The following is a 27,574-nucleotide window of genomic DNA, read 5'->3' as shown; positions in this document are numbered from 1 at the left end:
CCTTAGAACTCAGGTTATAAATAGGGCAATTGAAGGCAAGTAAAGCAGTTGTTTAACATCAAGACACTGATATGGGGACAGGATTGAAATAGGCTTCAAACTTATACTTTTCCTATCCTATAAAATCAAATTTGTATGCACACACCTAAGCAGTAAGTAGTAAAGAATACAATGAGAAAAAATTGCAAAACTGTGGGCACTATTCATATTACTATCTAGGTCAGTAGCTTGCCCACTAAGGGACATTTGGCAATGTGTCTGTGCTCTAATGAGTAGAGGCCAGAGATGCTACTAAACATCTTATAATGCACAGGAAACCCCCTTCAAAAAAGGAATTATCTGGCCTAAACTAAATAGCACCAGGATTCAGAAATCCTCGTGTAAGTGAACAGTGCCCCTAGAATTTTACTGGACAGCCTACATAATATAGTCACAGGTGGCAGCCCTGTGGGGTTCACAGGCATTTAAATAATTTAATAGTATGGCCACTTGAAGATTAGGGAGGAGACAACACATTCTTTTTTCTTCTCTACCTTTTTTATTTAGACTTTTTAAATCCTAGTGCTATATGACATCTGTTATTCAAGTTTTTAACTGTAAAGGACCTTAGAAACCACCTAGTGTGATGACTCTTGGCTAAATGCAAAATTGGATCAATAGTCTATGGAGTTTTCTCGAAAGACTCATCTCAGCCCCTACTGATTCAGTCTCTAAGAGAAAGGCCAAAGCAGAAGAACTATAAAAAAGCTCTTCAAGTGCTTCTTACTAACTGCACCGGTAAAGAATTTTTAAGTACTGGAGTCCCTAGATGGAACAACTAAAGTGAGGTAAAAAGATGTTGCCAGAGCTAATGGATGGCTGCACTTCAAAATCATGTACTAAGAGCTTTTTAGAACTACCAATTCCCAGGGCCTTGTGCCAGATTTAGAATTTCTTAAGGTGAGGTCTAGGAAATCTATTTTTCTAACATTCTCCTAGTGATTCCAATGCAGAGTCAGATTTGAGACCACCAATATATTCCAGTTCAGCCTACCACCTAAAATTCAGAAATCCTTTCCAGAGATCTAAGTTCTAAGAGCAGAAATTTAAAAAACCTAATGGCTTTTTACTTCTGCTGCTGGAACAATAGAGCAGATGTATTTTTTCCTATCCGTCTGCTTAAAAGTCTGAGTATCATACACAAAGCAAACATAAGACTTGGAAAGGTAGAGAAAAGGCAAGCAAGTTAGAAACCTTGGAACATAACGATAACTGTTGAGTTTCCTGGGTTTTCTTTTGCCTTATGTATACCAGACTGGATGCGAGAGAAGGCAGCAACTCAGAAATGCTAATGAGTGAAGACAACAAAAACAACAACAACAAAAGCCTACCCTTTCTAGCCAAGGAACCAAAAAATGTAGCAGCCTAACAAGACAAAATTTTCAGATGACAATGCTCTACTCCAGCCAAACACCCTAGAAAAATCTGTGGACCCATCTCCACTTGAACCAGCAAAAGCCCAGTGAAAAACCCATGCTCAGGTTGTAACTAAGCACCCCAAGTGCCTATCCCATGACTCTCCCCATACCTCTTATAGCAATGGGGTGACCCTCCTCCTCTCGGGCTAGGGTGGTATCAGAGGAGGCCTAATCGAGTTAGGACATTCATAGCCACTCACTGGTAAAGCCACCAACTACCCACAGTGTCAATGGAGACCACTAGGGGGGCAGTAATTAGGCATCCTGGCCCTTCCCAGCTAGAGTGGTATCAGCTGAGGCCTACGGAGAGCCTTAACTCCCACCCCCACTGAGCAGTAATGAAGCACCAACACCAAGTCAACCGAGTGGGGAACCTGGACTTCCACCCCAACCTGTCACAACACAATTCGCCTCCCTTCCCCAGATGAAAAGGTATCAGAGAAAGCCTGCTGTAAGAGAAGATCTAAATAAGGTCCAGAGTCTCGTAATACCCAAAATACCCAGGTTTCAATCAAAAATCACTCTTCATACCAAGAATCATAAAAATCAACTTTAGAAAGACAAAAATCAGCTTTAAAAAGATAATCAACAGATATCAACACTGAGATAACACGGATGTCAGATCTGACATAGATTTAAGGCAGGAATATAAAAATGCTTCAATGAACACAAACATACTTAGAATGAACTGGAAGTTTTATAACTAAAATATACTATTATAACCCAAATAAAAAACTCAATTGATGGGTTCAATACCAAAAGAGGAGAGGGTCAAGAGTCAGTAAATTTAAAGACAGTACAATAGAAATTACCCAATCTAAACAAAAAGAAAAAAGAAAAAAGACAGTCCTGGGGACCAAACAAACGATCTAACATTCATATAATCAGAGTCCCAAAATGAGGGAAGAGAGCAGGGCTGAAAAACAATTTGAGTAATGGCTGAAAACTTTCCAAACCTGGGACAAAACATCAATCTACTACAGATTCAAGAATGTCAGTGAACCCCAAACAAGACAAACCCAGAGAAATCCACATCAAGTCATATCACACTCAAACCTCAAACTAAATACACTCCTGCTCAATCTGAAAACTAAAGGCAAAGAAAACAATCCTGAAAGCATTAAGACAGAAAGAACATCTTACCTAAAAAGGACAAACAATTCCAGCAACAGCAGATTTCTCATCAGAAACTATGGAGGCCAAAGAGGGAGCAAAAACATTTGTCAAGTGTTGAAAGAAAGTAACTGTGAAGCCAGAATCCTATATTCAGTGAATATATCCCTCAGAAATAAAGAAGAAATGAGGCCATGCTCAGATAAAGAAAAAATAGGAGAATCTGTTAACAGCAGACCTGCTCTAAAAGAATGGTTAAAGAAAGTTTTCGAAACAAAAAATTAAGAAGATTTGAATTTATCAGTAAGGAAGAACAACAGAAAATGCAAAGTGAGTCAATACAATACTCTCCTTTTCCTTTTGGGTTTTCTAAATTGTGTTTGATGGTTGAAGAACAAAAAAACTGATATGGTTCTCAAATATAAATAAATATTTAAGACAATTATAAATGGAGAAGAATGAAGTGATGTAAAGGGAAGGAAGCATTCTAAATTTCACTTAAATGGCTTGTGTCTGTAATCCCAGGGCTTTGGGAGGCCAACGCAGGGGAATCACTTCAGGCCAGGAGTTTAAGACCAGCCTGAGGGACATAGCAAGATCCCCACCTCTACAAAAATTAAAGAAATTAGCTAAGTGTGGTGGTGCATGCCCATAGTCCTAGCTACTCGGGAGGCTGAAGCAGGAGGATTGCTTGAGGCCAGGAGTTTCAGGCTTCAGAGAGCTAAGACTGTGCCACTGCACTCCAGCCTGGGTGACTGAGCAAGATCTTATTTCTGAAGAAAAAAAATATATTGTAAAATGCTGATAATACAGTAGACAAATGAGTTAATATAGATAAATAAAAATGGAATTCTAAAAACCATTCACATAACCCAGAAAGTTAGAGGGGAAAAAACTCAGAGAGAAATGAAAAAAACAAAAAGAAAAATGGCAGACTTAAAATAATAACTGATATTAAGGCTTAAATATAAATGGTCTAAACACACCAGTTAAAAGACATAGGCAGAATATATTTTAAAAATATATGACCCAACTATATCATCTACAAGAAACTTACTCAATGATAATATACATAGATTAAAAGTAAAAGTTTGAAAAAAGATGATGTAATGAAAAAAGAGTCAATTCCAAAGACATAGCAATACTAAATGTAGAATGCACCAACAACAGAACTGCAAAACATGACAGTACTGAAAGGAGAAAGAGAAAAATCCACATTGTAACTGAAGATTTCAACACCTGTCTCTCAATGGTTGATAAAACAGTAGACAGAGAACAAACAAGGATATAGAAGAATTCAACATCATCATCAATCAATAGTATCTAATAAACACTTATACAATATTCCACCCAACAGAACACATACTCTTTTCAAGTTCCCATCAAACATATCTAAAATAGAGCCATAAAACAAATTCTCAAAAACTCAACAACCTAAGCTACCATCTTAAGAAACTGATAAAAGTTGAGCAACATAAACCAATAGCAAACAAAAGGGAAGATATAAATAACATTTACAACAGAAAACAAACAGTAAAAAGCTAGTTCTTTGAAAAGATCAATAAAATTCACCAACTTCTAGCAAGACTGACCCAAAAAAAGACCTACACTGCCAATTTCAAAAATGAAACTGGCAATTTCAAAAATGAGACCAGCCCTGGCAACACAGCAAGACTTCATCTCTACAAAAATTTTTTTTTTAAAATTAGCCAGGCATGGTGGCCCACGCCTATAGTCCCAGCTACTCAGGAGGCAGAGGTGAGCGGATTGCTTGGGAGGTCGAGGCTGCAGTGAGCACCACAGCCAGTTGCACCACAGCCACAGTAAGACCCTGTCTCAAAAAAAGAGAAAGAAACGGGCTATCACTACAGACCTAGCAGATGTTGAAAGGATAATAAGGGAATATTACAAACAACTCTGTATACATAGATTTTACCTTAGATGGAATGTACCGATTCCTCAAACAGCACAAACTACTATAGCTCACCCAGTATGACCCGAAATGAAGTAGTTAATTTGAACAGCCCTATAACCATTAAGTTAATGGACTTCATTAAAAAGTAACACTAGCAGGTGAGTGACTCACGCCTGTAATCCAAGCTACTCAGGAGGCTGAGGCACGAGAATCACTTGAACCCAGGAGGTGGGGGGTTGCAGTGAGCTGAGACTGCACCACTGCACTCTAGGATGCACAACAGAGCAAGACTCTGTTTCGAAAAAAACAAAGTCACACTAATTTTGCACAATCTCTTCTGGAAAATGGGAAACAGGTCATTTGCCAATCTGTTTTATAAAGTCAGTATTACTAATACCAAAACCGGAAAAAAACAGTACCAAAAAAAAAGTTCAGACCAGTATCACACCTCATGAATACAGACACAAAAGTCCTTAACAAAATATTAGCAAACAGAACTCAGCAATACAAAAAATTACACAGGATGATCAAGTAGGAATGTATTCCAGGGTTCCAAGGCTGGGTCAATATTCAAAAAACCAATCAATATAATCCACTATATTAACAGGCAACAGCAGATAAACCACATGATCATATAAACTGATGAAGAAAATGCATCTGACAAAACACCAGTCATGAAAAAGCGCTCAAAAATTTAGGAACAGGAAACAGTTCTCAACTTTCCAACTTGATAGAGAATACCTACAAAACAAAACAACAACAAAAAACCCTAATATGCTTAATTGTGAAAGACTGAATGACAAGTCAAGAATATCTGTTCCTAACAATGCTATTCAACACAGGACTGAAAGTTTACCAGTGCAATAAGGCAAAAAAAGAAAAGGCATATAGATCACAAAGGAAGAAATAAAACTGTCCTTATTTGCAGATCACATGATAGTCTACAGAGAAAAATCACAAAACACACCTTGAATACGTAGTCTAGCTAGGGCACAAGATTCAAGATCAATATGCAAAAATCAATTATATTTCTATATATTAGTTATGAACACATAAAAATTGAAAATAATATACGATTTATAAATTGCTTAAAAAATACTTAGGTATAAATCTAATACAGCAAAAACAGGACTCATATGCTAAAAACTATAAAATGCTGATGATAAAAGTCAAAGAAGATGTAAATAAATGAAGAGACATACCACAGTCGTGGATTAGAAGACTCAGCACAGTATTAGTTCTCCTCAAAATTATATATACAGGTTTAATACAATTCCACTCAAAAACTTCTCCTCAAAAAAACTGCCCGCAAGATTTTTATAAATGTAGAAAACATTTTTCTAAAATGTACACACAGAAAGGCAAAGGAATTAGGATAGCTCAAAACAATTATGAAAAAAATAAAGATGGGAGAAATCTATTAGAGTCCAAGAAAAATTATAGAGCTACAATAATGAGGACTGTGTATGTAGTACTGGTGGAGGGGCAAATATACAGATCAATGAAACAGAACAAGAAAATCAGAAACAGCCCCACGCGAGTATAGCCAAACAATTTCTGATAGAGGTGCAAAAGCAATTCAATGGCGGAAGAACAGTCTTTCAACAAATGCTGATGAAACAATTGAGTATCTATAGGGGAAAAAGGAACTTCAACCTAAACCTCACACCTTCATAAGGAAATCAACTCAAAATGGATTACATATTCAATGTAAAACTAGCAGTATAAAACTTTTACAAGAGAACACGGGAGAAAATCTTTAAGGTCTATGGCTTGGTAAGGAGTTCTTACGCACAACATCAAAAGCATAATCCATAAAATAATTTTAAAAAATCAATATACTGGATTTAATAAAAATTAAAAACATTTGCTCTGTGAAAGACCCTATTAAAGAGGATGAAAAGACAAGCCACAGACTGAAAGAAAATATTTGCAAACTATGTATCTGATACAGGATTCATATTAGAATATATTCAAATTCTCAAAACTCAACAGTAAAAAAAAAAAAACAAAAAACAACACAACAAAAAACCAATCCAATTAGAAAATGAGCAAAAGATATGAAGAGACATCACCAAAAAGGATATACAAATGGTAAATAAGCACATGAAAAAGATGTTCAACATCACTAGCCATCAGGGAAATGCAAATTAAGACCACGATGAGATATCACTACACACCTATCAGAACAGCTAAAATAAAAAATAATGACAATACCAAATGCTGGCGAAGATTCGGAGACACTGGATCTCTCATACATTGCTGGTGGGAATGTAAAATGGCACGGCCACTCTGGAAAATAGTTTGGCAGTTTCTTAAAAAACTAAACAAACTTAACCATGACCCAGCAATTGCCCTCCTAGGCATTTACCCAGAGAAATGAAAACTTAAGTCCACACAAAAACCTGGACACAACTGTTGATTAGCAGCTTTATTTGCAATAGCCCAAAACTGGAAACGACCAAAACCTCCTACCATAGATAGTTAAATAAACTATGATAATCCATACCATGGGATACTACTCAGCAATAAAAATGGCAAACTACTGATACAGGCAACAACTTGGATGGATCTCAAGGGTCTGAGTGGAAAAAAACAATCTTAAAAGGTCCCAAACTGTACCATTCTTGAAATGACAAAATTCACGTGATAAAATGACATAAAACTATACACACACATTGTACCAGTGTCAATTTTCTGGATTTGATACTGTATTACAGTTATATAAGATATAAACTTTGGATTCTGGATAAAGATCATATGGGACCTCTCTGAACAATCTTTGAAACATCCTATGAATCAAGTTATTTGAAGGTCAAAAGTTTAAAGAAAAAAGAAAAAAAAACAGTTTACACATAAAGCCAAGAAAAAAGTAAATCAGGCTCTGCCCAAGAAAATGTGAAGTGGCCTGAAATTCACATCAAGAAAAGAAGCTGGACAGCAATTTCACCAAATGTGATAATCCTAAATGCTCATGTAATATCACCAACAGCTTCTCTAAATTATCAGCTACAAAAAAATACAGACACACACACACACACACACACACCCAGACACACACCTAGATGGTCCCTGACTTACAATGGTCTGATTTACAATTTTTCAACTTTACCAAAATGGTACAAAACAGCTGCAATTTTGAAGTATTTGGAATTTGGAATTTTGATCTTTTCCTGGGCTAGCAGTATGCAGTATGTGAGATGTTCAATGCTTTATTATAAAACAGGCTTTGTGTTAGATAATTTTGCCCAATCTGTAGGCTAATTCTGAGCACATTTAAGGTAGGCTGGGCTAAGCTGATAATCAGTAGGTTATGTGTATTAAATGCATTTTCAACTTATGATGGGTTTATCACAATGTAATCCCATCATAAATCGAGGAGCATCTGTATAAATCCATCAACAGGAGCAGGGATTGGCAAACTACAGCCCATAAGCCAACTCCAGGCACCTGTTTTTGTAAATAAAATTTTACTAAAATAGTCACAGAGATACAAAAAAATAAAAACAAAAGCCAATTCTGTTGGCTTTAGTTACCAGTTATCTTGTAATAATACTGAGTATCACAGAACACTATCACCTTATAAAACTATACTCATCTTACTGGAGCACAAAGAATTGTATTTCAATGGCATGTTTTATTCTTAAAACAAGTTTCTAAATATATCAAAATATGAGACTTTAAAAAAGGCAATTTCCCATCTGCCATTCAATTTAATAAACTACATAAACTGCTCCCTGCCAAGTTCCAACACACACACATACACGCACACACACACACGATGGAAGTACAGCTTAACTGCAGTTACCATACCTTAGAAAGTATCAAATCGCCTAACCATCGCACACAATCAACATAATTCCTATGTATGTCTCTGGTAGAAAAATCAGGAAAATGGATTTTCTGAGAAATAAATGGCCTGAAGGAAGAATGGAAATGTAAAAAGTTAAAAGAAAAAATTATAGTAGAATCATATTCTTTTTCATTTTTGGATTTATAAAACTTGGAAAAACAAAATGTAAGACTATTAATTCCTCTGTGTTCCTACATAACCAACCACCTTATCTATTTATTGAAAGCTAAAGTCTCATTCCACTTTTATTTTTCCCCATTATTAACAAATTTTATTTTTGTCTTATGATAGATACTTCGTTTATAAACATTGTAGTTTCCTGCCTTTTACTATATATAATCCAAAATTAATCACTTCAATTCTGGGTACCCTAACCAATAAAGGCCTGATCAGTTTCTCACAGAAAATATGCTAAGCTACCTACTCAGTCCTTAAAATTAAGCATTAATAGTCTATGAAAGTCAACATACCTACACTATTTCAAAAGACAGCCATCTTTCCAGGAACAACTAAACATCATTCCAAAGTCTGCTAAAGATAATTCTAGAGTCCTGCCTTGAGCAATAATTTCTGAAAATGATACCTTACTAATTTAAAATTTCTTAAGTGGGGCCGAGTGTGGTGGCTTACGCCTGTAATCCCAGCACTTTGGGAGGCCGAGGCAGGTGGATCATCTGAGGTCAGGAGTTCAAGACCACCCTACCCAATATGGTGAAACCCCATTTCTACTAAAAATACAAAAAAAAATTTATTAGCCAGGCGTGGTGGCAGGTGCCTGTAATCCAGCTACTTGGGAGGCCGAGGCAGGAGAATCTCTTGAAACTGGGAGGCAGAGGTTGCAGTAAGCCAAGATTGTGCCACTGCACTCCAGCCTGGGCAACAAGAGCGAAACTCCGTCTCAAAAAAATAAAAAAAAAAAACAAAATAAAATTTCCTAGGACTTTTCCAAATAATTTCTGTATTTAGGAAACTAAATGGCACCATTGTTTTCATTAGAGATATCTGTGAGAAAAAAGCAAAACAAGCTGCTACTAATTCTGGAGTTATTTAATTAACAGTATAGTTAACATTCCTAATATACTCAGTTTTAAATCAGAAATAGCTGTATAAGTATAATATGCCCTGAATTAGTTGTCTTAGGCAATTCATATGTCCTCTCTTTACCTTTTCCCTCAGATATGTAAAAAAGCACTTTGGATTCCATCAACTCAAAACAATCTTTCCAATGCAAATTCTGGGATATTTTGTTAAAACATTAAAATGTTATTAATGATCTTATATAAATTCTTAATTCTGCTATAATTATATTAATTGGTTTTCTGCCAAGTACAGATTATAATTGTATGGCCTCTCTCTCTCAAAAAAAAAAAAGTACAACTGTTATTTTTTGAAAACTGTGAAATATAGTTTGTATTTATTCCAGATACCTAGAAAATAATCTAAAAATATAAATTTAACATTGTACTACTAGTTCCTGGTGTTTTAAAGGGGAAAGGTAAAACTTTTAATAATTCTTAGAGGGCACTTATGTCTGATGAATGTTAGTGCATTGAAATATTTACTGATGCTTACAAATTTAATAATCGATTAACAATCTGGCTTGATAACCAGAAAATGAACTCTAGATCTTTGCTAAAACAAAAGTACCAACAAAGTTAACATGCAGACATACAACGTTTACAGTGAAAGTGTTAATGACAGCCTGGTAAGATTCTAAAGACAGTTACTGCATTAAGAATTGAGACATTTCAAAAACATACTAAGAAAACTGCAAAATTCCCCAACCTATACTACCATGAAGTGAGGCTCCTGCATTTGAATTCTCTCCATTTAATGAAGTGAGCATCATTTAGAGAAAAGCATTATCATGAATTAGAGCTAAGAACTCCATTGTTTAAAACTGTGGTTTACCATCCTGAATTAGAATTAGTATCATTTAAAAAATGTTAACATTATTCTAAAGTGTCCTTTACTCTCCCTAGTCCATAATAAGCTTAAGTGACTTAAAACTTTCACATTTCTAACTTAAAAGGCCAAGCATATGCATACCAAAATAGAAATAAGTAAAATGTGCTACTAAGTTAAGATGACAACACAATTTAAAGGGGATTTTGAAAAGTAAGTCACAAACACTGCAAATAAAGGACTTCTTAAAGGGGTGAATTTTATGGCATGTAAATTATGCCTTAAAGTTAAAAGACGATCTTCTGAACTCAATGTTGGGGCTTATATAGCACTTTTGAGAAAAAATAAAACATATATTCAACAGCACAAAACAAAATTGTTTTAAATACCACAACTGTTACCTGTTAGTTTTATTTGGATTATAATCATAAGATTCCTTAATTGCATTCATCATTCTCTTCGAATTGATCCTCCAAAGTTTAAGAGAGTGATCCATACCACAGGACATTATTTTTTCACCCAAAAGATCATAATCCTGTATGTAAAACCAAAAAGTTTTATATAAATTACAGTTCCAAATTATATTTATCCAATTTTCACCTAATATGCAACATGGTGAAAACTGTATTTCACATCACAATACAAACTACATTTTGGGTTTCATCTAAACAGGCCATAAATCAGAGTTTACTACTTTCAAGATTTACAGTTTTAATTAGTTTGTCACCATCAGAATATATAAGCATTTACAATGTATAAATTAAGAAAAAATTACTTAATCTTAGTTTTATCTATTCAATGACACTAAAATATTCATTTTGCTTCTTCTGAAGGTAAATTGATTACTAAAGTAAAATAACTATTCTGACACGAAGAGCTGAAGAGTGTATTACTTTTCCTATCCAAACTCAACCGACCAATGAAACTGACACGTGCATGTGCAAATACATGAATCCTTAAAGAGCTGACATTTTACTTTATACTTCTAAGTTAGTCTTAGAGTTCACTTTTAAGTGAATTTTTAAAAGTCTGATAAAAAACAGATTTTAACTTTTTTCATTTGCTGTTTACTAATTTTTAACAGGCATGCAACAGATCATCTATTGTAATAACCTCAGTTCATAGGCAGACACTAAGGCTCAGAGATGCTATTTAATTTAGCGAAAGGCACAAAAATGAGTAATGAAAATCTCACACACCTATCCACCTATCAGTGAACTCCTGTATTAACAGAAGAGCTATATACTGTCTCCTGCTCTCATTCTAAGAAAAAACAGTAGAGAGTTCTATTGAAGGAGTATATTTTCCTTACTAACCTAGATATTGTATGTTAATCCAGCCTTTGAATTAATTATGAGTACCATTTTATACAAGCCTAAGAACTTTAGGCTTGATGTTTACTGAATCCACAGATGTGCTACTTCTAATTACCTCACTGTCAACAGCAACAAGACATCCTTAGAGACAATACCACTAATTTGGAGTTATTAATAAAGAACAGTTCACTTGGCTTTTACACACATAAAGCCAGATGTAGAATGCTACTGCAACTTTTAGGAAATCCAGGTTGACAAGGTATTCCAAGGAAGGTATGATTCTCACAAAGGAATCCAAATGTCAACATAGGAATATTTTAGTACCTTCAACTAACATGTTACATGCTGTAAAATATGGTGCCCCTTTACACAGTTTAATGGAAAACAACCTAAGAGGTGTGAAATTTCAGGAATTAAATGAGTTAAATATGGAACATAAGCTAAAATAATGTTAAAATCTGAAACCTGACTAAAAACACTTGTATAATAGACCAATGGATTATAATACATCAATATAAAGGTGGTATTTATCTTTAAACAAAATTAACTATTGGTCTTGTATTATACCACGCCAACCAAAAAGAATGGTTAGAAATAAGTTACCTAAAACAGTGTGAGCACAATAAAACACTTCCAAAAAGCAAAAATCTTATGTTTCAACTTCAAAGAAAAGATGGAAAAGTACTTTAATGGCTACATAGTTTAATTTTTTTTCTTTAATAACTGCAAAACAGCAAAACAAACATTAACTTAGTGATTTTAGATTAAAAGGAAAGGAGCAAGATCATAGTGCTCTCATGAGAATCCAGGGATTGGTATAGATAAAGTGCAAGTAATTTAAAAAATAAATAAATATAGTCTTTACTTGTTTTATTCCTTCATCTGGAGATTAAATCTTCTATGTCAAACGTAAGTGAATGTCTGCCTGACAGGCTACATGAAACAAACACGCTTTCTTACAAGGAAAGAGTTTCATGGAGACTGTTCACAGCTATGTAAACCTGAAAGTCATTGCCCTGCAGTTTTCAACTTACAGCACTTAGAACTTCATCTCTGTGCCCTTCTACGCCTCCAAATATTGCCACCAGAGTGTCCGTTTGGATATTCCATAATCGTAAAGCATGATCTAATATAAACATACAAAAATTAGGTGAATATTTTTTATTTACTGTGAACTTTCAATATCTTGTGAAAGAAAAACTACTAAAGTCTAGATGAAAGTTATGCACAGTAAAGCCTAAAAATGGAATCCATATTACATAGCAACTTAAAATATTTACATCAGATGTAGAATTAGCTAGGTAAGTGCTACAGTTTGAATAGGTCCCCCCAAAAGCATGTGCTAGAAACTCAATACCCAATGCAATAGTGGTGTGAGCTGGGGCCTAATGGGAGGTATTTAGGTCATGGGGACTCCATCCTCACAAATGGATTAATACTGATTATAAAAGGGCCTGAGGCTATAAATTCAATCTCTTGCTCCCTCACACTCTCTCCTGCCCTTTTGCTGAGACGATTCAGCATGAATGCCCTGACCAGATACCGGCAGTCTCCAGAACCATGAGCCAAATAAATTGTGTTCATTATAAATTACCCAGTCAGCCAGGCACGGTGGCTCATGCTTGTAACCCCAGCACTTCAGAAGGCCAAGATGGGAGAACTGCTTCAGTCCAGGAGTTTGAGACTAGCCCTAGCAATATAGGAAGACCCTGTCTCAACAAAAAATTTTAAAATTAGTGAAGCCTGAGCTTCACTAGGAATAGGAATAGGAAAGAAATGAATGAATGAATCCATCAGTCAGTCACCTAGTGTGTGGTATTCTGTTATAGCAGCATAAAATGGACTCAGACAGAATGTTGGTACTCAAAAATGGGACTACTGCTATAAATACCTAAAAATGTGGAAATGACTTTGGAACTGGGTAATAAGGAGAGGCTGGAAGAATCTGGAGAAGCAGGCTAGAAAAAGCCTGTATTGATGTGAGTGGAGCATTGAGGGTAATTCCAGTGAGGACTGAAAAGAAGACAAAAGCTGCAGGGAGAGTCTTTATCTTCTTAGCGCTTACTTAAGTGGTTGTGATCAGAATGTTGGTCGAACAATGTTGGTAGAACAATGGTAGAACATTGAATGATCTGTCTGAGACCATTCAACGAGGTCACAGACAGAAATGAGAAGGTATTGGAAAATGGAGTAAAAAGTATCCCTTTTGGCAGGGTGTGATGGTTCATGCCTGTAATCCCAGCACTTTGAGACTGAGGCAGGAGGATCACTTGAGGCCAGGAATTCAAGACCAGCCTGGGTAACATAGTGAGACCCCATCCCTACAAAAAGTAAATTAGCCAGGTGTGGTGGTGTGTACCTGTAGTCCTAGCTCCTTGGGGGGCTGAGGCAAGAGGATCACTTGAGCCTAGGAGTTTGGGGCTGCAGTGAGCTATTATCACGCCACTGCACTCCAGCCTGGGTGACAGAGACCAACCCTGTCTTAAAAAAAAAATAAAATAAAAAGCCAGGCCAGGTGCAGTAGCTCATGCCTGTAATTCCAGCAGCATGGGAGGCTGAGGCGGGTGGACAGTTGAGCTCAGGAATTCGAGACTAGCCTGGGCAACATGGTGAAACCCCATCTCTACAAAAAATACAAAAATTAGCTGGGTGTGGTGGCACGTGCCTGTAGTCCTGGCTACTTGGGAGGCTGAGGTGGAAGGATCGCTGGCATGGTGCTGGCATCTGATGAGGGCCTTCATGCTGAACTGTCTCATAGAAAAAGGGCAGGAGAGGGGGTGAGGGAGCAGAGGTTGTGCCACTGCATTCCAGCCTGGGTGACAAGAATGAGACCTTGCCTCAAAAAAATTAAATAAATAAATAAATAAATGCCATCCTTGCCATACAGTTGTGAAGAACTTGGCAGGATTGTGTCCATGCCCTAGGACTTTGTGGAAGGCAGAAGTTAAGAGCAATAAATTCGACACCTGGCAGAAGAAAAATCTAAGCATCAAAGCATTCACAGTGATGCATGGCTTCTTCTGGCTGCTTATCATAAAATGAGAAATGATCTAAAGGTAAACTTTGTAATTAAAAAGGAAAGCAAAACAGAAAAATTTGTAAACTCTCAGCCTGGCCACATAAAGAATAAAAAAGCAGGCTGGGTGTGGTGGCTCACACATGTAATCCCAATGCTTTCGAAGGCTGAGGTGGGAGGATCATTTGAACCCAGGAGTTCAAGACTAGCCTGGGCAACATAGTCCTCGCCTCTTCAAAAAAAATATAAAATAAAAAAGCATGTTTAAGAGGGAATGTTAAGGATGTGGCTAAGTGACTAATTGCTAAGGAGATTAATAGGGAATAGAAGGCAGGTTCTATTCACCAAGAAATGGGATAATGACCCCAAAGGCATTTCAGAGATCTTCAAGACATAGCTAGGACCTTGAGGACAAGGTTTCCAGAGTAGTACCCGTGGGACCTCTACATTCACTGTCCAGGGCCACTTCAGCACTTTGCTCCCCCTATTCCAAGGCAGCGCTCTTTGGTCACCCCACAGCTTGAGGGGGCTCCGGTATAGCTCAGGCCATAGCTTCTGAAGGTATAAGCAGCAAATCTTGGTAGTGTCCATGTGGTGTTAAGTGTGCAGATGCAGAGAATGCAGGAACTGTGGAGGAATGGCTTCCTCTCTAGATTTCAAAAGACATCACAAAGAGTCTGGGGCTCCAGGCAGAAACTTTTCAGAAGGGCAGAGCCACAAAGCGGTTCCCACTACAGCAATACCTGGTGGAGCCATGGGGGAAAAAGCCATCCCCCAAATCCCAGAACTGCTCAACGACCAGGGCACACCATCACCCTGGTGTGCTGCAGGCACCCGACTCCAACTCATAAGATGCTATGTGGGCTGCACGTGGCAAACCCATAAGGATGGGGCTGCCCAAGGCCTCTGGGGCCCAAACCCCACATCCAGCATGCCCAGAAGGCAAAACATGGAGTCAAGGAAGATTATTCTGGTGCCCTGGATTTAATCTTGTTTGTTCTGTTGGGTTTTGGACTTACTTGGGACCAGTTACCCTTATTCTTGCCCCTCTCTCCTGTTTGGAAGGGACTGTCTCTCCTATGCTTATCCTACCACTGTATTTTGGAAATAGGTAAGATGCCTGATTTCACAGACCCACAGATGGAGAATTTACTTCAGGAGGAATCCTGCCTTGAGTCTCACCCATATCTGATTGAGATGTAACCCTGACTTGATGCCAGAAGGAGTTAAGACTTTTGGGGTTATTGGATGTAATGAATGTATTTTATATGTGAGGATTTGAATTTTGGGGGCTAGGGGCAGAATGCTACAGCTTAAATGAGCCCCCCAAAAAGCATGTTGGGAAACTTAATCCCAATGCAGCAGTGTTGGGAGATGAGATCTAATGAGAAGTGTTAGGTCATGAGAGTGCCACCCTTATGAATGACTTAATTCCAATTATTAAACAAAAAAAAGGCTTGAAGTTCATTTTCTTGTTCTTACTCTCTAATGCCAGGTTAAAATGGACTAAGACAGTAAGTTAAGAAATATTTATGTGGCCTGAAAAATATTTTAAGCATATTTATCTCAAATAACTTTCTGTAAATAACCTAATTTGATGGAAATACACTTTTGAGATAAAATACAGATTTGACATAAGCAATTTTATACCACAGAACAAGATACTAGCTTTTCCCTTCACCACACTCACATTAAAAAATTAAAAGGGGACTGAGATTTATGATTTTTATAGTAAGCCAAAAACATAACTACACATATCATGCACAATTTTATAGAATGATAGTCCTTCTTCAAAAATTATACGGCTATAATTTGAGCAATGTTATATTAAACATTAATAAAAAATGTACAGCAGGCCAGGTGCAATAGCTCACACCTGTAATTCCAGCACTTTGGGAGGCCAAGGTGTGAGGATCTTTTGAGGCCAGGAGTTTGAGACCAGGTTGGACAACATAATGAAACCATATCTCTACAAAAAATTTTTAAAAATTAGCCAGGCATGGTGGTGTGCACATGTAGTCCCAGCTACTCAGAAGGATGAGGTGGGAACATTGCTTGAGGCCAGAAGTTCAAGGCTACAGTGATATGTGATCACAACACTCTACTATAGCCTGGTTGACAGAGTGAGATCCTGTCTCTAAAACAGTATTTTAAAAAAAAAAAAAAGAATGTAAAGAAAAGACATATAAGCTTCAAATACAACAATGTTCATTCTGTCTGTGAATATAAATGCATCACATAAATACCCCAAAGGTAGTAATACATGTGAAAATTAACAGTGCTGTAAAAATGATTCCTAGGCCGGGCGCAGTGGCTCGTGCCTGTTATCCCAGCACTTTGGGAGGTCGAGGCAGGCGGATCACAAGGTCAGGAGATCGAGACCGTCCTGGCTAACACGGTGAAACGCTGTCTCTACTAAAAATACAAAAATAAATAAATAAGCCAGGCGTAGCGGCAGGTGCCTGTAGTCCCAGCTACTCAGGAGGCTGAGGCAGGAGAATGGCGTGAATCTGGGAGGCAGCAGAGCTTGCAGTGAGCCGAGATCATGCCACTGCACTCCAGTCTGGGCGACAGAGCAAGACTGTCTCAAAAAAAAAAAAAAAAAATTATTCCTTGATTTCAATTTTGTACAAGCTTTTGTATGGACATGTTATTTCTCTTCGGGATACATATGAACACCCCCACCCACACAACCCTAGGATATATATATACATATGTAAACACCTAGGATTAGTGACTATAACATTTTGAGGAACTGCCAGATTGTTTTTCAAAGTAGTTACATTTTACATTCCCACCAGCAGTGCCTGAGGGCTCTGATTTCTTCTTGTGCCAGTCAATACTTGTTAGTATCTAAGGTTTTTATTACAGCCACCCTAAGTAGGTGTGAAATGGTATCTCATTGTGGTTTTGATTTGTATTTCCTTAATGATTAATATGTTAAACATCTTTTCATGTGGTCAGAGGCCATCTGTGTATGCTCTCTGAAGAAATGTCATTCACAACCGTTTTTAAATTGGGCTGTCTTTTTATTGTTGAGCTGTAAAAATTCTTGATACACGTCCCTTATTAGCTGAGAATTGGGGCTCATGCCTGTAATCCCAGCATTTTAGGAGGCCAAGGCAGGAGGACTGCTTGAGGCCAGGAGTTTGAGACCAGTCTAGGTAACACAGTAAGACCTCATCTCTACAAACACATTTTTTAACAAATTAGCTAGGTGTGGCATCACGTGCCTGTAGTCCTAACTACTTGGGAGGCTGAGGAGGTTGAAGCTATAGTAAGCCATGATCACTCCAGCCTGGGTGACTGGGCGAGACCCTGTCTCCAAAAACAAAAACTAAAAATCAAAGTCCTTTATTAGAATGATTTAGAAATATTTTTTCTCCTTTTGGATAGACTTTTTTACTTTCTTGATAGTATCATTTGCAGCAAAATTCTTATTCATGCTCAAACATCTCATTTTCAAAAATGCTCTGACACAACAGGGGATGACTAGGGTTAAAAGTTGTGATATTGGGCTGGGCGCAGTGGCTCACACCTCTAATCCCAGCACTTTGGGAGGCTGATGCGGGTGGACCACCTGAGGTCAGGAGTTTGAGACCAGCCTGGCCAACATGGAGAAACCCCATCTCTACTAAAAATACAAAAAATTAGCCAGGCATGGTGGAAGGTACCTGTAATCCCAGCTACTCAGGAGGGTCAGGCAGGAGAACTACCTGCACCTGGGAGGCAGAGGTTGCAGTGAGCCGAGATAGAGCCACTGCACTCCAGCCTGGGTGCTAAAGCGAGACTCTGTCTCAAAACTAAATAAATAAATAAAGTGAGGCAGGACGCAGTGGCTCACACCTGTAATCCCAGCACTTTAGGAGGCTGAGGCAGGCGGATCAACTGAGGTCAGGGACCCCATCTCTACTATACAAAAATTAGCCTGGCACGGTGGTGCATGCCTATAATCCCAGCTACTCGGGAGGCTGAGGCAGGAGAATCGCTTGAACCTGGGAGGCAGAGGCTGCGGTCAGCCAAGATTGCACCATTGCACTCCAGCCTGGGCAACAAGAGTGAAACTCTGTCTCAAAAACAAAAAAAAAAAGAGAAAAAAAAAAGTTGTAATATTTAGAACAAGTGAGGCATTATGGCCTATACATTTGCTCAGAAATATCTGAGCCCCAATTAGTGTTTATCAAGAGACAAGAAAAAGTAATCAACTCTTCCTAGAGGTAGTGATTTCCAAAATGCAATGCTTTCCCTTTATGGCAATATTTCAAATAACTTATCCTGGAAAACTTAGCATTTTTAAGAAATTCTATAAGGAATCCTTTATAAAACAAAAGCTTTTCTAAAAAACAAAAAAGCAATATGAATTTTAATATGTAGTATTTATTATTACACGATTGGACAGAATGATTTGGATATGCTAACATAGCCTGGGATTTTCCTACTAAAATTTACTGTTGTAAAAATTTTTTTAATTTGGCTTTTTCCCCCTTAGAACACTATCTGTCCACACACTGGGGCCTACTGGAGGGTACAGAGTGGGAGGAGAGAGATCAGGAAAAATAACTATCAGATACTAGACTTGAAATAAAACAGGACTTGTTAACCTAAGTAACAGGCTCTCTAAAATCAAAGATGTTTATATGGAAATAAAGCACTGCAATGAGAATGTACATGCCAAAGTAAATTATGTGTGTTTTCCAAGAGGTAAAGGAAAGACAGAGGTTTTTAAAGAAAAAAAATGAGAAGGATTACATAATTGTTTTGAAATAAGATTGGCCACAAAATCAGTAACAAGGGTGATGCCAGTCTGAGAGTGGAAAGGCACTTACTGGCAGTATTTTCTGTGTAAGGTTGTGATGGCCTTTGTGCAAGGTTGTGGCTGTGTTTTTTTGTGAGTTATTATGATCAGACATACAACCATGTGAACTCTCTTCTCATGGCTTTTCCTATTTGTCAAGGTTCTCTTGACATTAGTGACTCCATCTTAATTCTGACGAACTGCACAGACTAAAGAAACATTTGCTTCTCTTACCTTTACTTACTGACAGGAGAAGATTTGGATCTCTTGGGTGAAATTTCAGCTCATTGATAGCATTTCCATGGCCAACATAGTGCTACAATAAATTTAAAACATTTCAAGTTTCCCATCTCAAAATCAGTACTTTCTTTTTCATAAATCTTTAGAGAACGTAAAAATAGTTTCACTTAAAGTAGTGGTTCTCAACCTTGGCTGCATACAAAATCACCCAACAAACTTGAAGTGAAAAGGAAAAAAAAAAAAAAAAAAGGGGCCCAGGCACAGTGGGTGGCTCATGTCTTTAATCCAAGCACTTTGGAAAGCTAAGGCAGAATCGCTTGAGGTCAGGAGTTCAGGACCAGCCAGGGCAATGTAGCAAGACTCTGTCTTCATACACACACACACAAAAAACTAAAAATTGGCCCCAGCTACTTGAGAGGCTGAGGCAGGAGGATCACTTGAGCCCAGGAGACGGGCTGCAGTGAGCTATAATCATGCCACTACATTCCAGCCCGGGCAAAGGAGTGAGACACTGTCTAAGAACAACAACAACAAAAAAAAGCAGAAAAAAAAAAGATGCTCAAAACTCCACCTGCAGATATTCTGATCGGATTAGCGGAGGCTCCAATATGTGTAGGGTTTAAAAGATCCTCAGGTGATTCTGATGTGTCCCCACAGTTAAAAACAGCTGATGAAAGTGATTTGAAAAACTTCTCTTCTTATCAACTTCCTAGGCTTCATCTTTATGTTCCTTACAAAGTCCCTTTGACAACCCCCCTCCAGTTTAGGTGTCTTAGAAAATGGACTCGCTCTTAGAGTTCATTTAGAGCCTCTCAAGGCAAACCAAGACAAGGGTGAAGGAGGTAAATTATTTAAAAAGAAAACACTACAAATATTAACATTTCTCCACTTATTCCTCAATTTACATTACCCAAATGTGACAAAGGTCTCAAAAGATTCATCTAAAGAGAGCAGTAAGAAAAGTACAAATCAAATCAGAAATGTTACATTCATACCATTAGTTTTAAATTTAACATTACAAGCTTTTACAGTTGTGGATTCAAAAGAAGCAGATCTAGAATTCAACCAGAAAAACCCACCTTTATACACTGCATTGTTATAGGATTAATTATCCTAATTATGCCTCTAGATCCAGCTACAGCCAGCAGAGGATGGCTTGTATTGCTATCGTAGGTCCATGCACAAGTGTAAAAGTTTTCATCAGCCTAAGAAATTCCACAGTTAAGAAACACAATGTTTTTGAAAAAGAAACATGTCAATAATTATAATAGAAATTTACAAAGAACTGCTAAAGGTTTTGACACAAAAGTTTTCAATTTTCCTTATACAACCAAATATATACAATGGTAATTTGAGGTCTAAAATCCATAACAAATGATCAAACAAAATTAGTCTCTCCACTCAATTTTGTTTACTCTTTAGCTGCTTGTACAACTACTCAACTCTGTAGTTGTAGTACCAAAATAACTGCAGACAATATACAAACGAATGGGCACGGTTGTGTTCCAACAAAACTTTACAAGAACAGGTGGCCAACCTGCAAGCTGTAGTTTAACCTCTGCTCTATCCCCATACGTCTATAAATATCTAAATAAGAACAATTCAGTTTTCCACTTCTTTCTTTGTGAGATATTCTCAATATAACAACAGGTCACATTTTAGTATCTTTCAGAGAAAACTGAATGTCCTTGCCTTGCCTTGTTTGCTAGGTTTTTCAAATTGATCTGGAAGAAATATCCTATTATTTAGCTTTTACTGCTCTAACTCTTGGGCTTTTCAAATTTTTCCGTTTCTTTATGAACCTGTTTTGCAATATGTTATTTCCTATTTTATTTTTTATATATTATATATATATAATATGCATATATTTTATTTTTCCTAAACTTTTTTTTTCTTCCTAGGCTTCACTGATCAAATACTTGGAATGACTACCAGTCACAACCCAAGTTCATCATTATAACTACAATGAAATGATATATTCTAGACAAGGTCAAAGAAAAAGGAGGTTTTAACCAGTCTTTGCTAACATTTTCTATTACTAGATTTCTAACGCTCCTATCTCTCTAGACATCTGCACCCAACCAGCACATCAATCCCACAATGGATTTTCTTCTTTTTCTTTTTGCCTAGCTGAGTTGACACATACCACAATGGATTTCTAAGGGTCAGGAAAACTAGATACCAGGATTCTCTTGGGTGATAGTGAAGAAATAGGTTAAGAAAGGACACTAACTTTAGGGAATTGATTAATTTATAAAAGTTTTGGTGCACTTATTGAAAATAAATTCCTGCCGGGCGCGGTGGCTCAAGCCTGTAATCCCAGCACTTTGGGAGGCCGAGACAGGCGGATCACGAGGTCAGGAGATCGAGACCATCCTGGCTAACACGGTGAAACCCCGTCTCTACTAAAAAAATACAAAAAACTAGCCGGGCGAGGTGGCAGGTGCCTGTAGTCCCAGCTACTCGGGAGGCTGAGGCAGGAGAATGGTGTAAACCTGGGAGGTGGAGCTTGCAGTGAGCTGAGATCTGGCCACTGCACTCCAGCCTGGGCGACAGAGTGAGACTCCGTCTCGGGGGGGAAAAAAAAAAAGAAAATAAATTCCTTTGACCAAAGATATTAAAAACCCAGGAAAGGATACATCAGCATCCACGTAAGATTGCAACAACCGGATTTCTCCTTGTGAATGACATTCGTACAAGGTAACCTAAAGAAAATAAAAATACAGTAAATTTCATCTCAAGTATAGAAACATACTCTCTCCAACTTTTAAACATATTTTAATCACAACCATATTTTAAATATACTATAGAAACTACTGCTTTAAAATACCTCCTGTGAGCTTAAAGAAGCCATTATAAAGCTGAATGTTTTACATAATACACAGAGTATATTAAATACTCCAGTAATAATGGTTTTGATTTCCAAACTTTTAAACTTATATTTCATCCATTTGATTGCACCAACTCTTCAAAGTGAATAAAGTTAAAAACCCCAAAGTAGTTGTGGTTTATCATCCCTTAATTCATAATTAAAAAGTTTTTGGAGACCAGGCACAGTGGCTCACTTAATGCCAGCACTTTGGGAGGCTGAGACAGGTGGATCGCTTGAGCCCAGGAGTTTGAGACCAGCCTAGGCGATACAGCAAAACCCCATCTCTATTAAAAAATAAAAATTAGGCCGGGCGTGGTGGCTCATGCCTGTAATCCCAGCACTTTGGGAGGCCAAGGCGGGCAGATCACGAGGTCAAGAGATCAAGACCGTCCTGGCCGACGTGCTGAAACCCTGTCTCTCCTAAAAATACAAAAATTAGCTAAACATGGTGGCATGCGCCTGTAATCCCAGCTACTCAGGAGGCTGAGGCTGAAGAATCACTTGAACCCGAGAGGCGGAGGTTGCAGTGAGCCGAGATTGCGCTATTGCACTCCAGCCTGGCAACAAGAGCGAAACTCTGCCTCAAAAAAAAAAAAAAAAAAAAAAAGTCCACACACGGTGGCTCATGTCTGTAATCCCAGCACTTTGGGAGGCTGAGGCAGGCAGATCACGAGGTCAGGAGATCGAGACCATCCTGGGTAACACGGTGAAACCTCGTTTCTACTAAAAATATAAAAATTAGCTGGGTGTGGTGGTGTGCGCCTGTAGTCCCAGCTACTTGGGAGGCTGAGACAGGAGAATCGCTAGAACCCAGGAGGCAGAGGTTGCAGTGAGCCAAGATCGGCAAAAGAGAGAGAGACTGTCTCCAAAAATAAAAAATAAAAATTCAAATAAAAATAAGTCTTGGATAGTTTGAGTATTTACATATTAGTTACATACTTAAAAGTCTACAATTTGCCTAATGAATTATTTTCTCATGGGTGCAGATAATCAAATATTAACTTTAACATGTATGATACCTCTTTTCATTTGTCACATACTCTAAAATTAAAACTATACATACACCATATACAATTTTGTAATACTAAACTTTTGTAAATTCCTTTCTATTTTCTCTTTTTTTTTTTTTTGGAGACGGAGTTTCACTCTTGTCCAGACTGGAGTGCAATGGCGTGATCTTGGCTCACTGCAACCTCTGCCTCCCGGGTTCAAGTGATTCTCCTGCTTCAGCCTCCCGTGTGGCTGGGATTACAGGCACCCGCCACCATGCCCGGCTAATGTTTGTATTTTTAGTAGAGACAGGGTTTCACCATGTTGGTCAGACTGGTCTCGAAGTCCTGACCTCAGGTGATCCACCTGCCTCAGCCTCCCAAAATGCTGGGATTACAGGCGTAAGCCACTGTGCCCGGTCCCATTTTTCTCATAGCTTATAGTCAGTCACATTAGCAAAAACCTATTAATATTTTATAATAGTATTTAAGACCTCTGAAGATCCTGTATATCATCACAACCTATTAATTCATTATCTCCTATGTTAATGTTCAAAAAAAATTATTTATATGGCTGCTAACTAGGTTGATTATGTCTTATGTGATAACTGTTTTCTTTTTCTTTCTTCCTTTTAAAGAAATTCTAACAGCAGAACTTTTTATAATTCAATTAACTATATGACATCCCTTTATGTCACTTTAAATAAATATAGGGATTCTTTTTGTTAGAAAACCTAAACTCTGCAATCAGCATACTGGAGCACAAACTATACCAAGTATAATACTATCAACACTAATTATTAACTTAGGTTTACAGTGGTGTCTTAAAAGTCGATTCAAATTTAATTAATGGCTACATTCCCAACTAGGAAAAAAATAATCTCAACCTTTTCTTAAAACTGTGTAATTTTTCCTCTGAATTGTTGCTTTCAAAGAATCTAGGAACTAAACAGCTATAAGCAGACTACAGTATCTTAAAACCTACATTTGACTAAACACCAAAAAAAGAAATAAAAAGTTATTATTTCATGTTATCGACTTCAGTGGTAACTTACAAATATTTAGAGTTTCAATGAATTGACCCTGTCAAACAGTAAAAGGCCTAAAGCCTTACATCTCATTATAAAATTTCCTTAAAAGGCTGGACATGGTGGCTCATGACTGCAACTCCAGCTCTTTGGGAGGCCAAGGCAGGTAGATTGCTTGAGCCCAAGAGTTCAAAACCAGCATGGGCAACATGGTGAAACCCCATCTCTACAAAAATATTAGCCAGGGATGGTAGTGCATGGTAGTGCATGCCTGTAGCTACTAAGAAGGCTGATGTGGGAGGATCACCTGAGCCCCAGAAGTTGAGGCTGCAGTAAGCCTTGATTAGCCACTGCACTCCATCCTGGAGGAAAGAGTAAGACTCTCTCTCAAAAACAAACACCACCACCACCACCAACAAAAACCACCACCAAACATTACCTGTCTCAAAAAAAAAAAAAAAAAAAGCAAACTCAAATGTTTACTGCAAATAACTAAAACATCCCAATAACTTATTTAAATCTACTGGATTTATGCTTTCATTTACAGAGTCATTAATTACCTTAATTTTAAAAAATCACAGCCAGTTCTTATGCTATTTGAATGATAAATACCAAAATCACTTTAGAAAGGACACCAATTCTTTCAACCAAATATTTATGAAGACAAATACAAATACAAATATAAAACCTGTTTCATAATTAGGGGTAATATATTAAATAAAGATGTATTTTCAGCCATACATACCAGTTTTAATTAATTTCTAGAAAGCTTCATTTACATAAGAGAATCAATTTAAACCAGCTTCACAAAATGTACTTTGAAACTATTCTATTTCAATATTACATTAACACGAGATCTGGAAATCAAGTCAAATACTAAATAGACCCCTTAACACTCACTCTGTTGCTTCCTACAGTTGCAAACACTAACGGATCTCCTTCTTTACTGTGCCAGTTAAATTGAACTCCAAACAATGGTTGGTTATGATCTTCCTATAAAATAATCATGAAATAAGAAAAAAATTAATGTAACTTACAAACCAGAAAATTATAGTAAACTAACCTATCCCCTTCTAACTTTTTTCCAAAATGCAATCCTTATTTTGTGTATCATACATAAGCTAACTTTTGACACTAAAATTAAAAGATGTCTACTAGTCTAGTTTTCACATTTTAAAATATTGTGTATGATAAAGTTTTATCACAACCAAAGGCTGAAATCACAAGTTAGGTAATAACCACTTACCTATGAAAACACTTATATTTGCCTTTTATTTTCTTAAGACAATCATATGCTGAATCACAATAAACCAGGTAATTTTGGTGGACACAAAAGGACACAATTTATTTTTCTGAAATAGGAAATTAACAAATGGCCTTAATAGCGTCTCTGGCATTCACTAAATTTTATAAGACTAAATTTTTCCCTTGTAAAGTGAAGCATAGCAGACTCCACTCAAAACACTGTTTTCTGTTAGTCAGAACCAGAATATCTGAACACTGGGGACTAGGGGAAGAAATAAACTGTAACTTCACAGTTACCAGGAGGCTATAGGAGATGTACAAAGAACAACTATTCACTTTTGTTCACAAAGTTATTTTTCAGCTTTAGGATTTTACTGGCCATCTTCTGGCATTTAACACTGACTTTCACGTTCAGTTTAAGGCATTGTTTTCACTTTTAAAGTACAACTTTCATTTTCTCATCATTTGAAAAGCCACAGCTTTAGGATTCTGAAATACTACCTTAAGTATAAAAGGCAGCTAAAAACATCTTCCAGGTACAATACTTAAAAGTAGTACGTTAATGTAAATAAGGATGCACATGAAACTATAATTCACTTTTAAAAAATAGGCTGAGATTAATTTCTCTTCTTTTACAGGAGTAAAATCTGACACACTGAGCATCGAATTTTTGCTACACAGACAGAAAAATGTTACAGTCATAGTTTCTTATGCTTTCCCAAGACTTTACTTATAAAAAAATATATTTCGATATTCAGGGCTTTTAACTTACATATGTACGAGATAATACACATTTTTCCTCAGTATAGAAAAAAATAACCTCACATTTAAAAAACAAACTGTACATATATAAAAGAAAATATGTTAAACACCAGTAACCCTTTTTATAAATAAAAATGCTATTGGGGACACATTAACTTAAATAACCCCAACCATCTTTTCCCCAAAAATTTAATATTAAAAAGTTTAAAAATGTTTACACCTTTTTATTTGAAAACAGTTACAAATAAAACAAAGGACAGAAACTGTACAAAAAAAAACATCTGTTTCAATTTATACTTGCTCAAAGTTAATGGGTTACATTCAGTTCTTTTTAAAAACTGATGCCAGAAGTGGCTTTTTTAAGTTTTACCAAAATATGAAGAGTAATAGTTCCCCAAATCTTTAATTCAAATACAAACAGTAAAGCAAAAACATCCTGCAACACCCAGTGTCACATATTTAAATTAAAACAACAAAAAACAAAACCAAAAAACTAAACATGGAATGGACTGTATGCAGTCTGAACTACAAAAAAAAAAACCCTTCAAAACACTGTAACTTTAATATATTTACAACTTGACAGAGTATCCTCAGTACGAAATGCATGCCACAGAGAAATAATTTCTGAAGCCTAGCATTCAGCCCAAAGGATCTGTCTTTTTGCACATACCTTGAGACTATTTACACATTTGAAAGAATATTTGCATTTCTTTGACTTCCATTTTCCCTTTCCCCAACTTTTCCTTCCAGGTGCATTTGGCGTGTTTGTAGGTGTATCAGGGCGTTCAGTGTTTGTACCACTTTCTATACTGACAGCGTCATCCTGTAAGCAATAAATGAGGAAAAATTACATGAAACAGCAATATTGTTTTTAGCAGTAAATAACTATTGGGAAGATGCTGGCTGACCTAAGAGAAATAATTTCTTCAAGAAGAAAAAAATGTATTCATGCCTCCACATAAGCATAAACAAAATCCAGCTACACGTTAGAAGGTTTGTAGATATTTTATATTTCAGCAAAAATGAAAATGAAATAAATACTAATGAGAATAATGGAAGAGTAATACT

General features: G+C 36.9%; 1 protein-coding gene across 3 annotated transcripts in view; it reads right to left on the bottom strand.

Moving 5' to 3' along the window:
• LOC105468859 (embryonic ectoderm development) overlaps positions 1-27,574 on the bottom strand; it is a 35,170-nt gene that overhangs the window by 2,302 nt on the left and 5,294 nt on the right. For 2 of the 3 annotated variants that reach the window (XM_011719323.3, XM_071075933.1), the window contains exons 2-9: positions 27,177-27,329; positions 25,400-25,492; positions 22,250-22,315; positions 20,690-20,815; positions 19,605-19,686; positions 12,594-12,685; positions 10,645-10,778; positions 8,299-8,404 (exon numbers count right to left, since the gene is read on the bottom strand). In XM_011719323.3, coding sequence (XP_011717625.1) covers positions 8,299-8,404; positions 10,645-10,778; positions 12,594-12,685; positions 19,605-19,686; positions 20,690-20,815; positions 22,250-22,315; positions 25,400-25,492; positions 27,177-27,329 — 852 coding nt within the window. Of the gene's footprint in view, positions 1-6,702; positions 6,778-8,298; positions 8,405-10,644; positions 10,779-12,593; positions 12,686-19,604; positions 19,687-20,689; positions 20,816-22,249; positions 22,316-25,399; positions 25,493-27,176; positions 27,330-27,574 lie in introns of all 3 variants that reach the window. The other variant, XM_011719322.2, reaches the window with a different exon arrangement.

Source organism: Macaca nemestrina, chromosome 12, assembly GCF_043159975.1.
Source record: "Macaca nemestrina isolate mMacNem1 chromosome 12, mMacNem.hap1, whole genome shotgun sequence".
In the NCBI taxonomy this organism is placed as follows: Eukaryota; Metazoa; Chordata; class Mammalia; order Primates; family Cercopithecidae; genus Macaca; species Macaca nemestrina.
The sequence above is the reverse complement of the archived record's forward strand: the minus strand, read 5'-3'. Positions and strand labels throughout refer to the sequence as shown.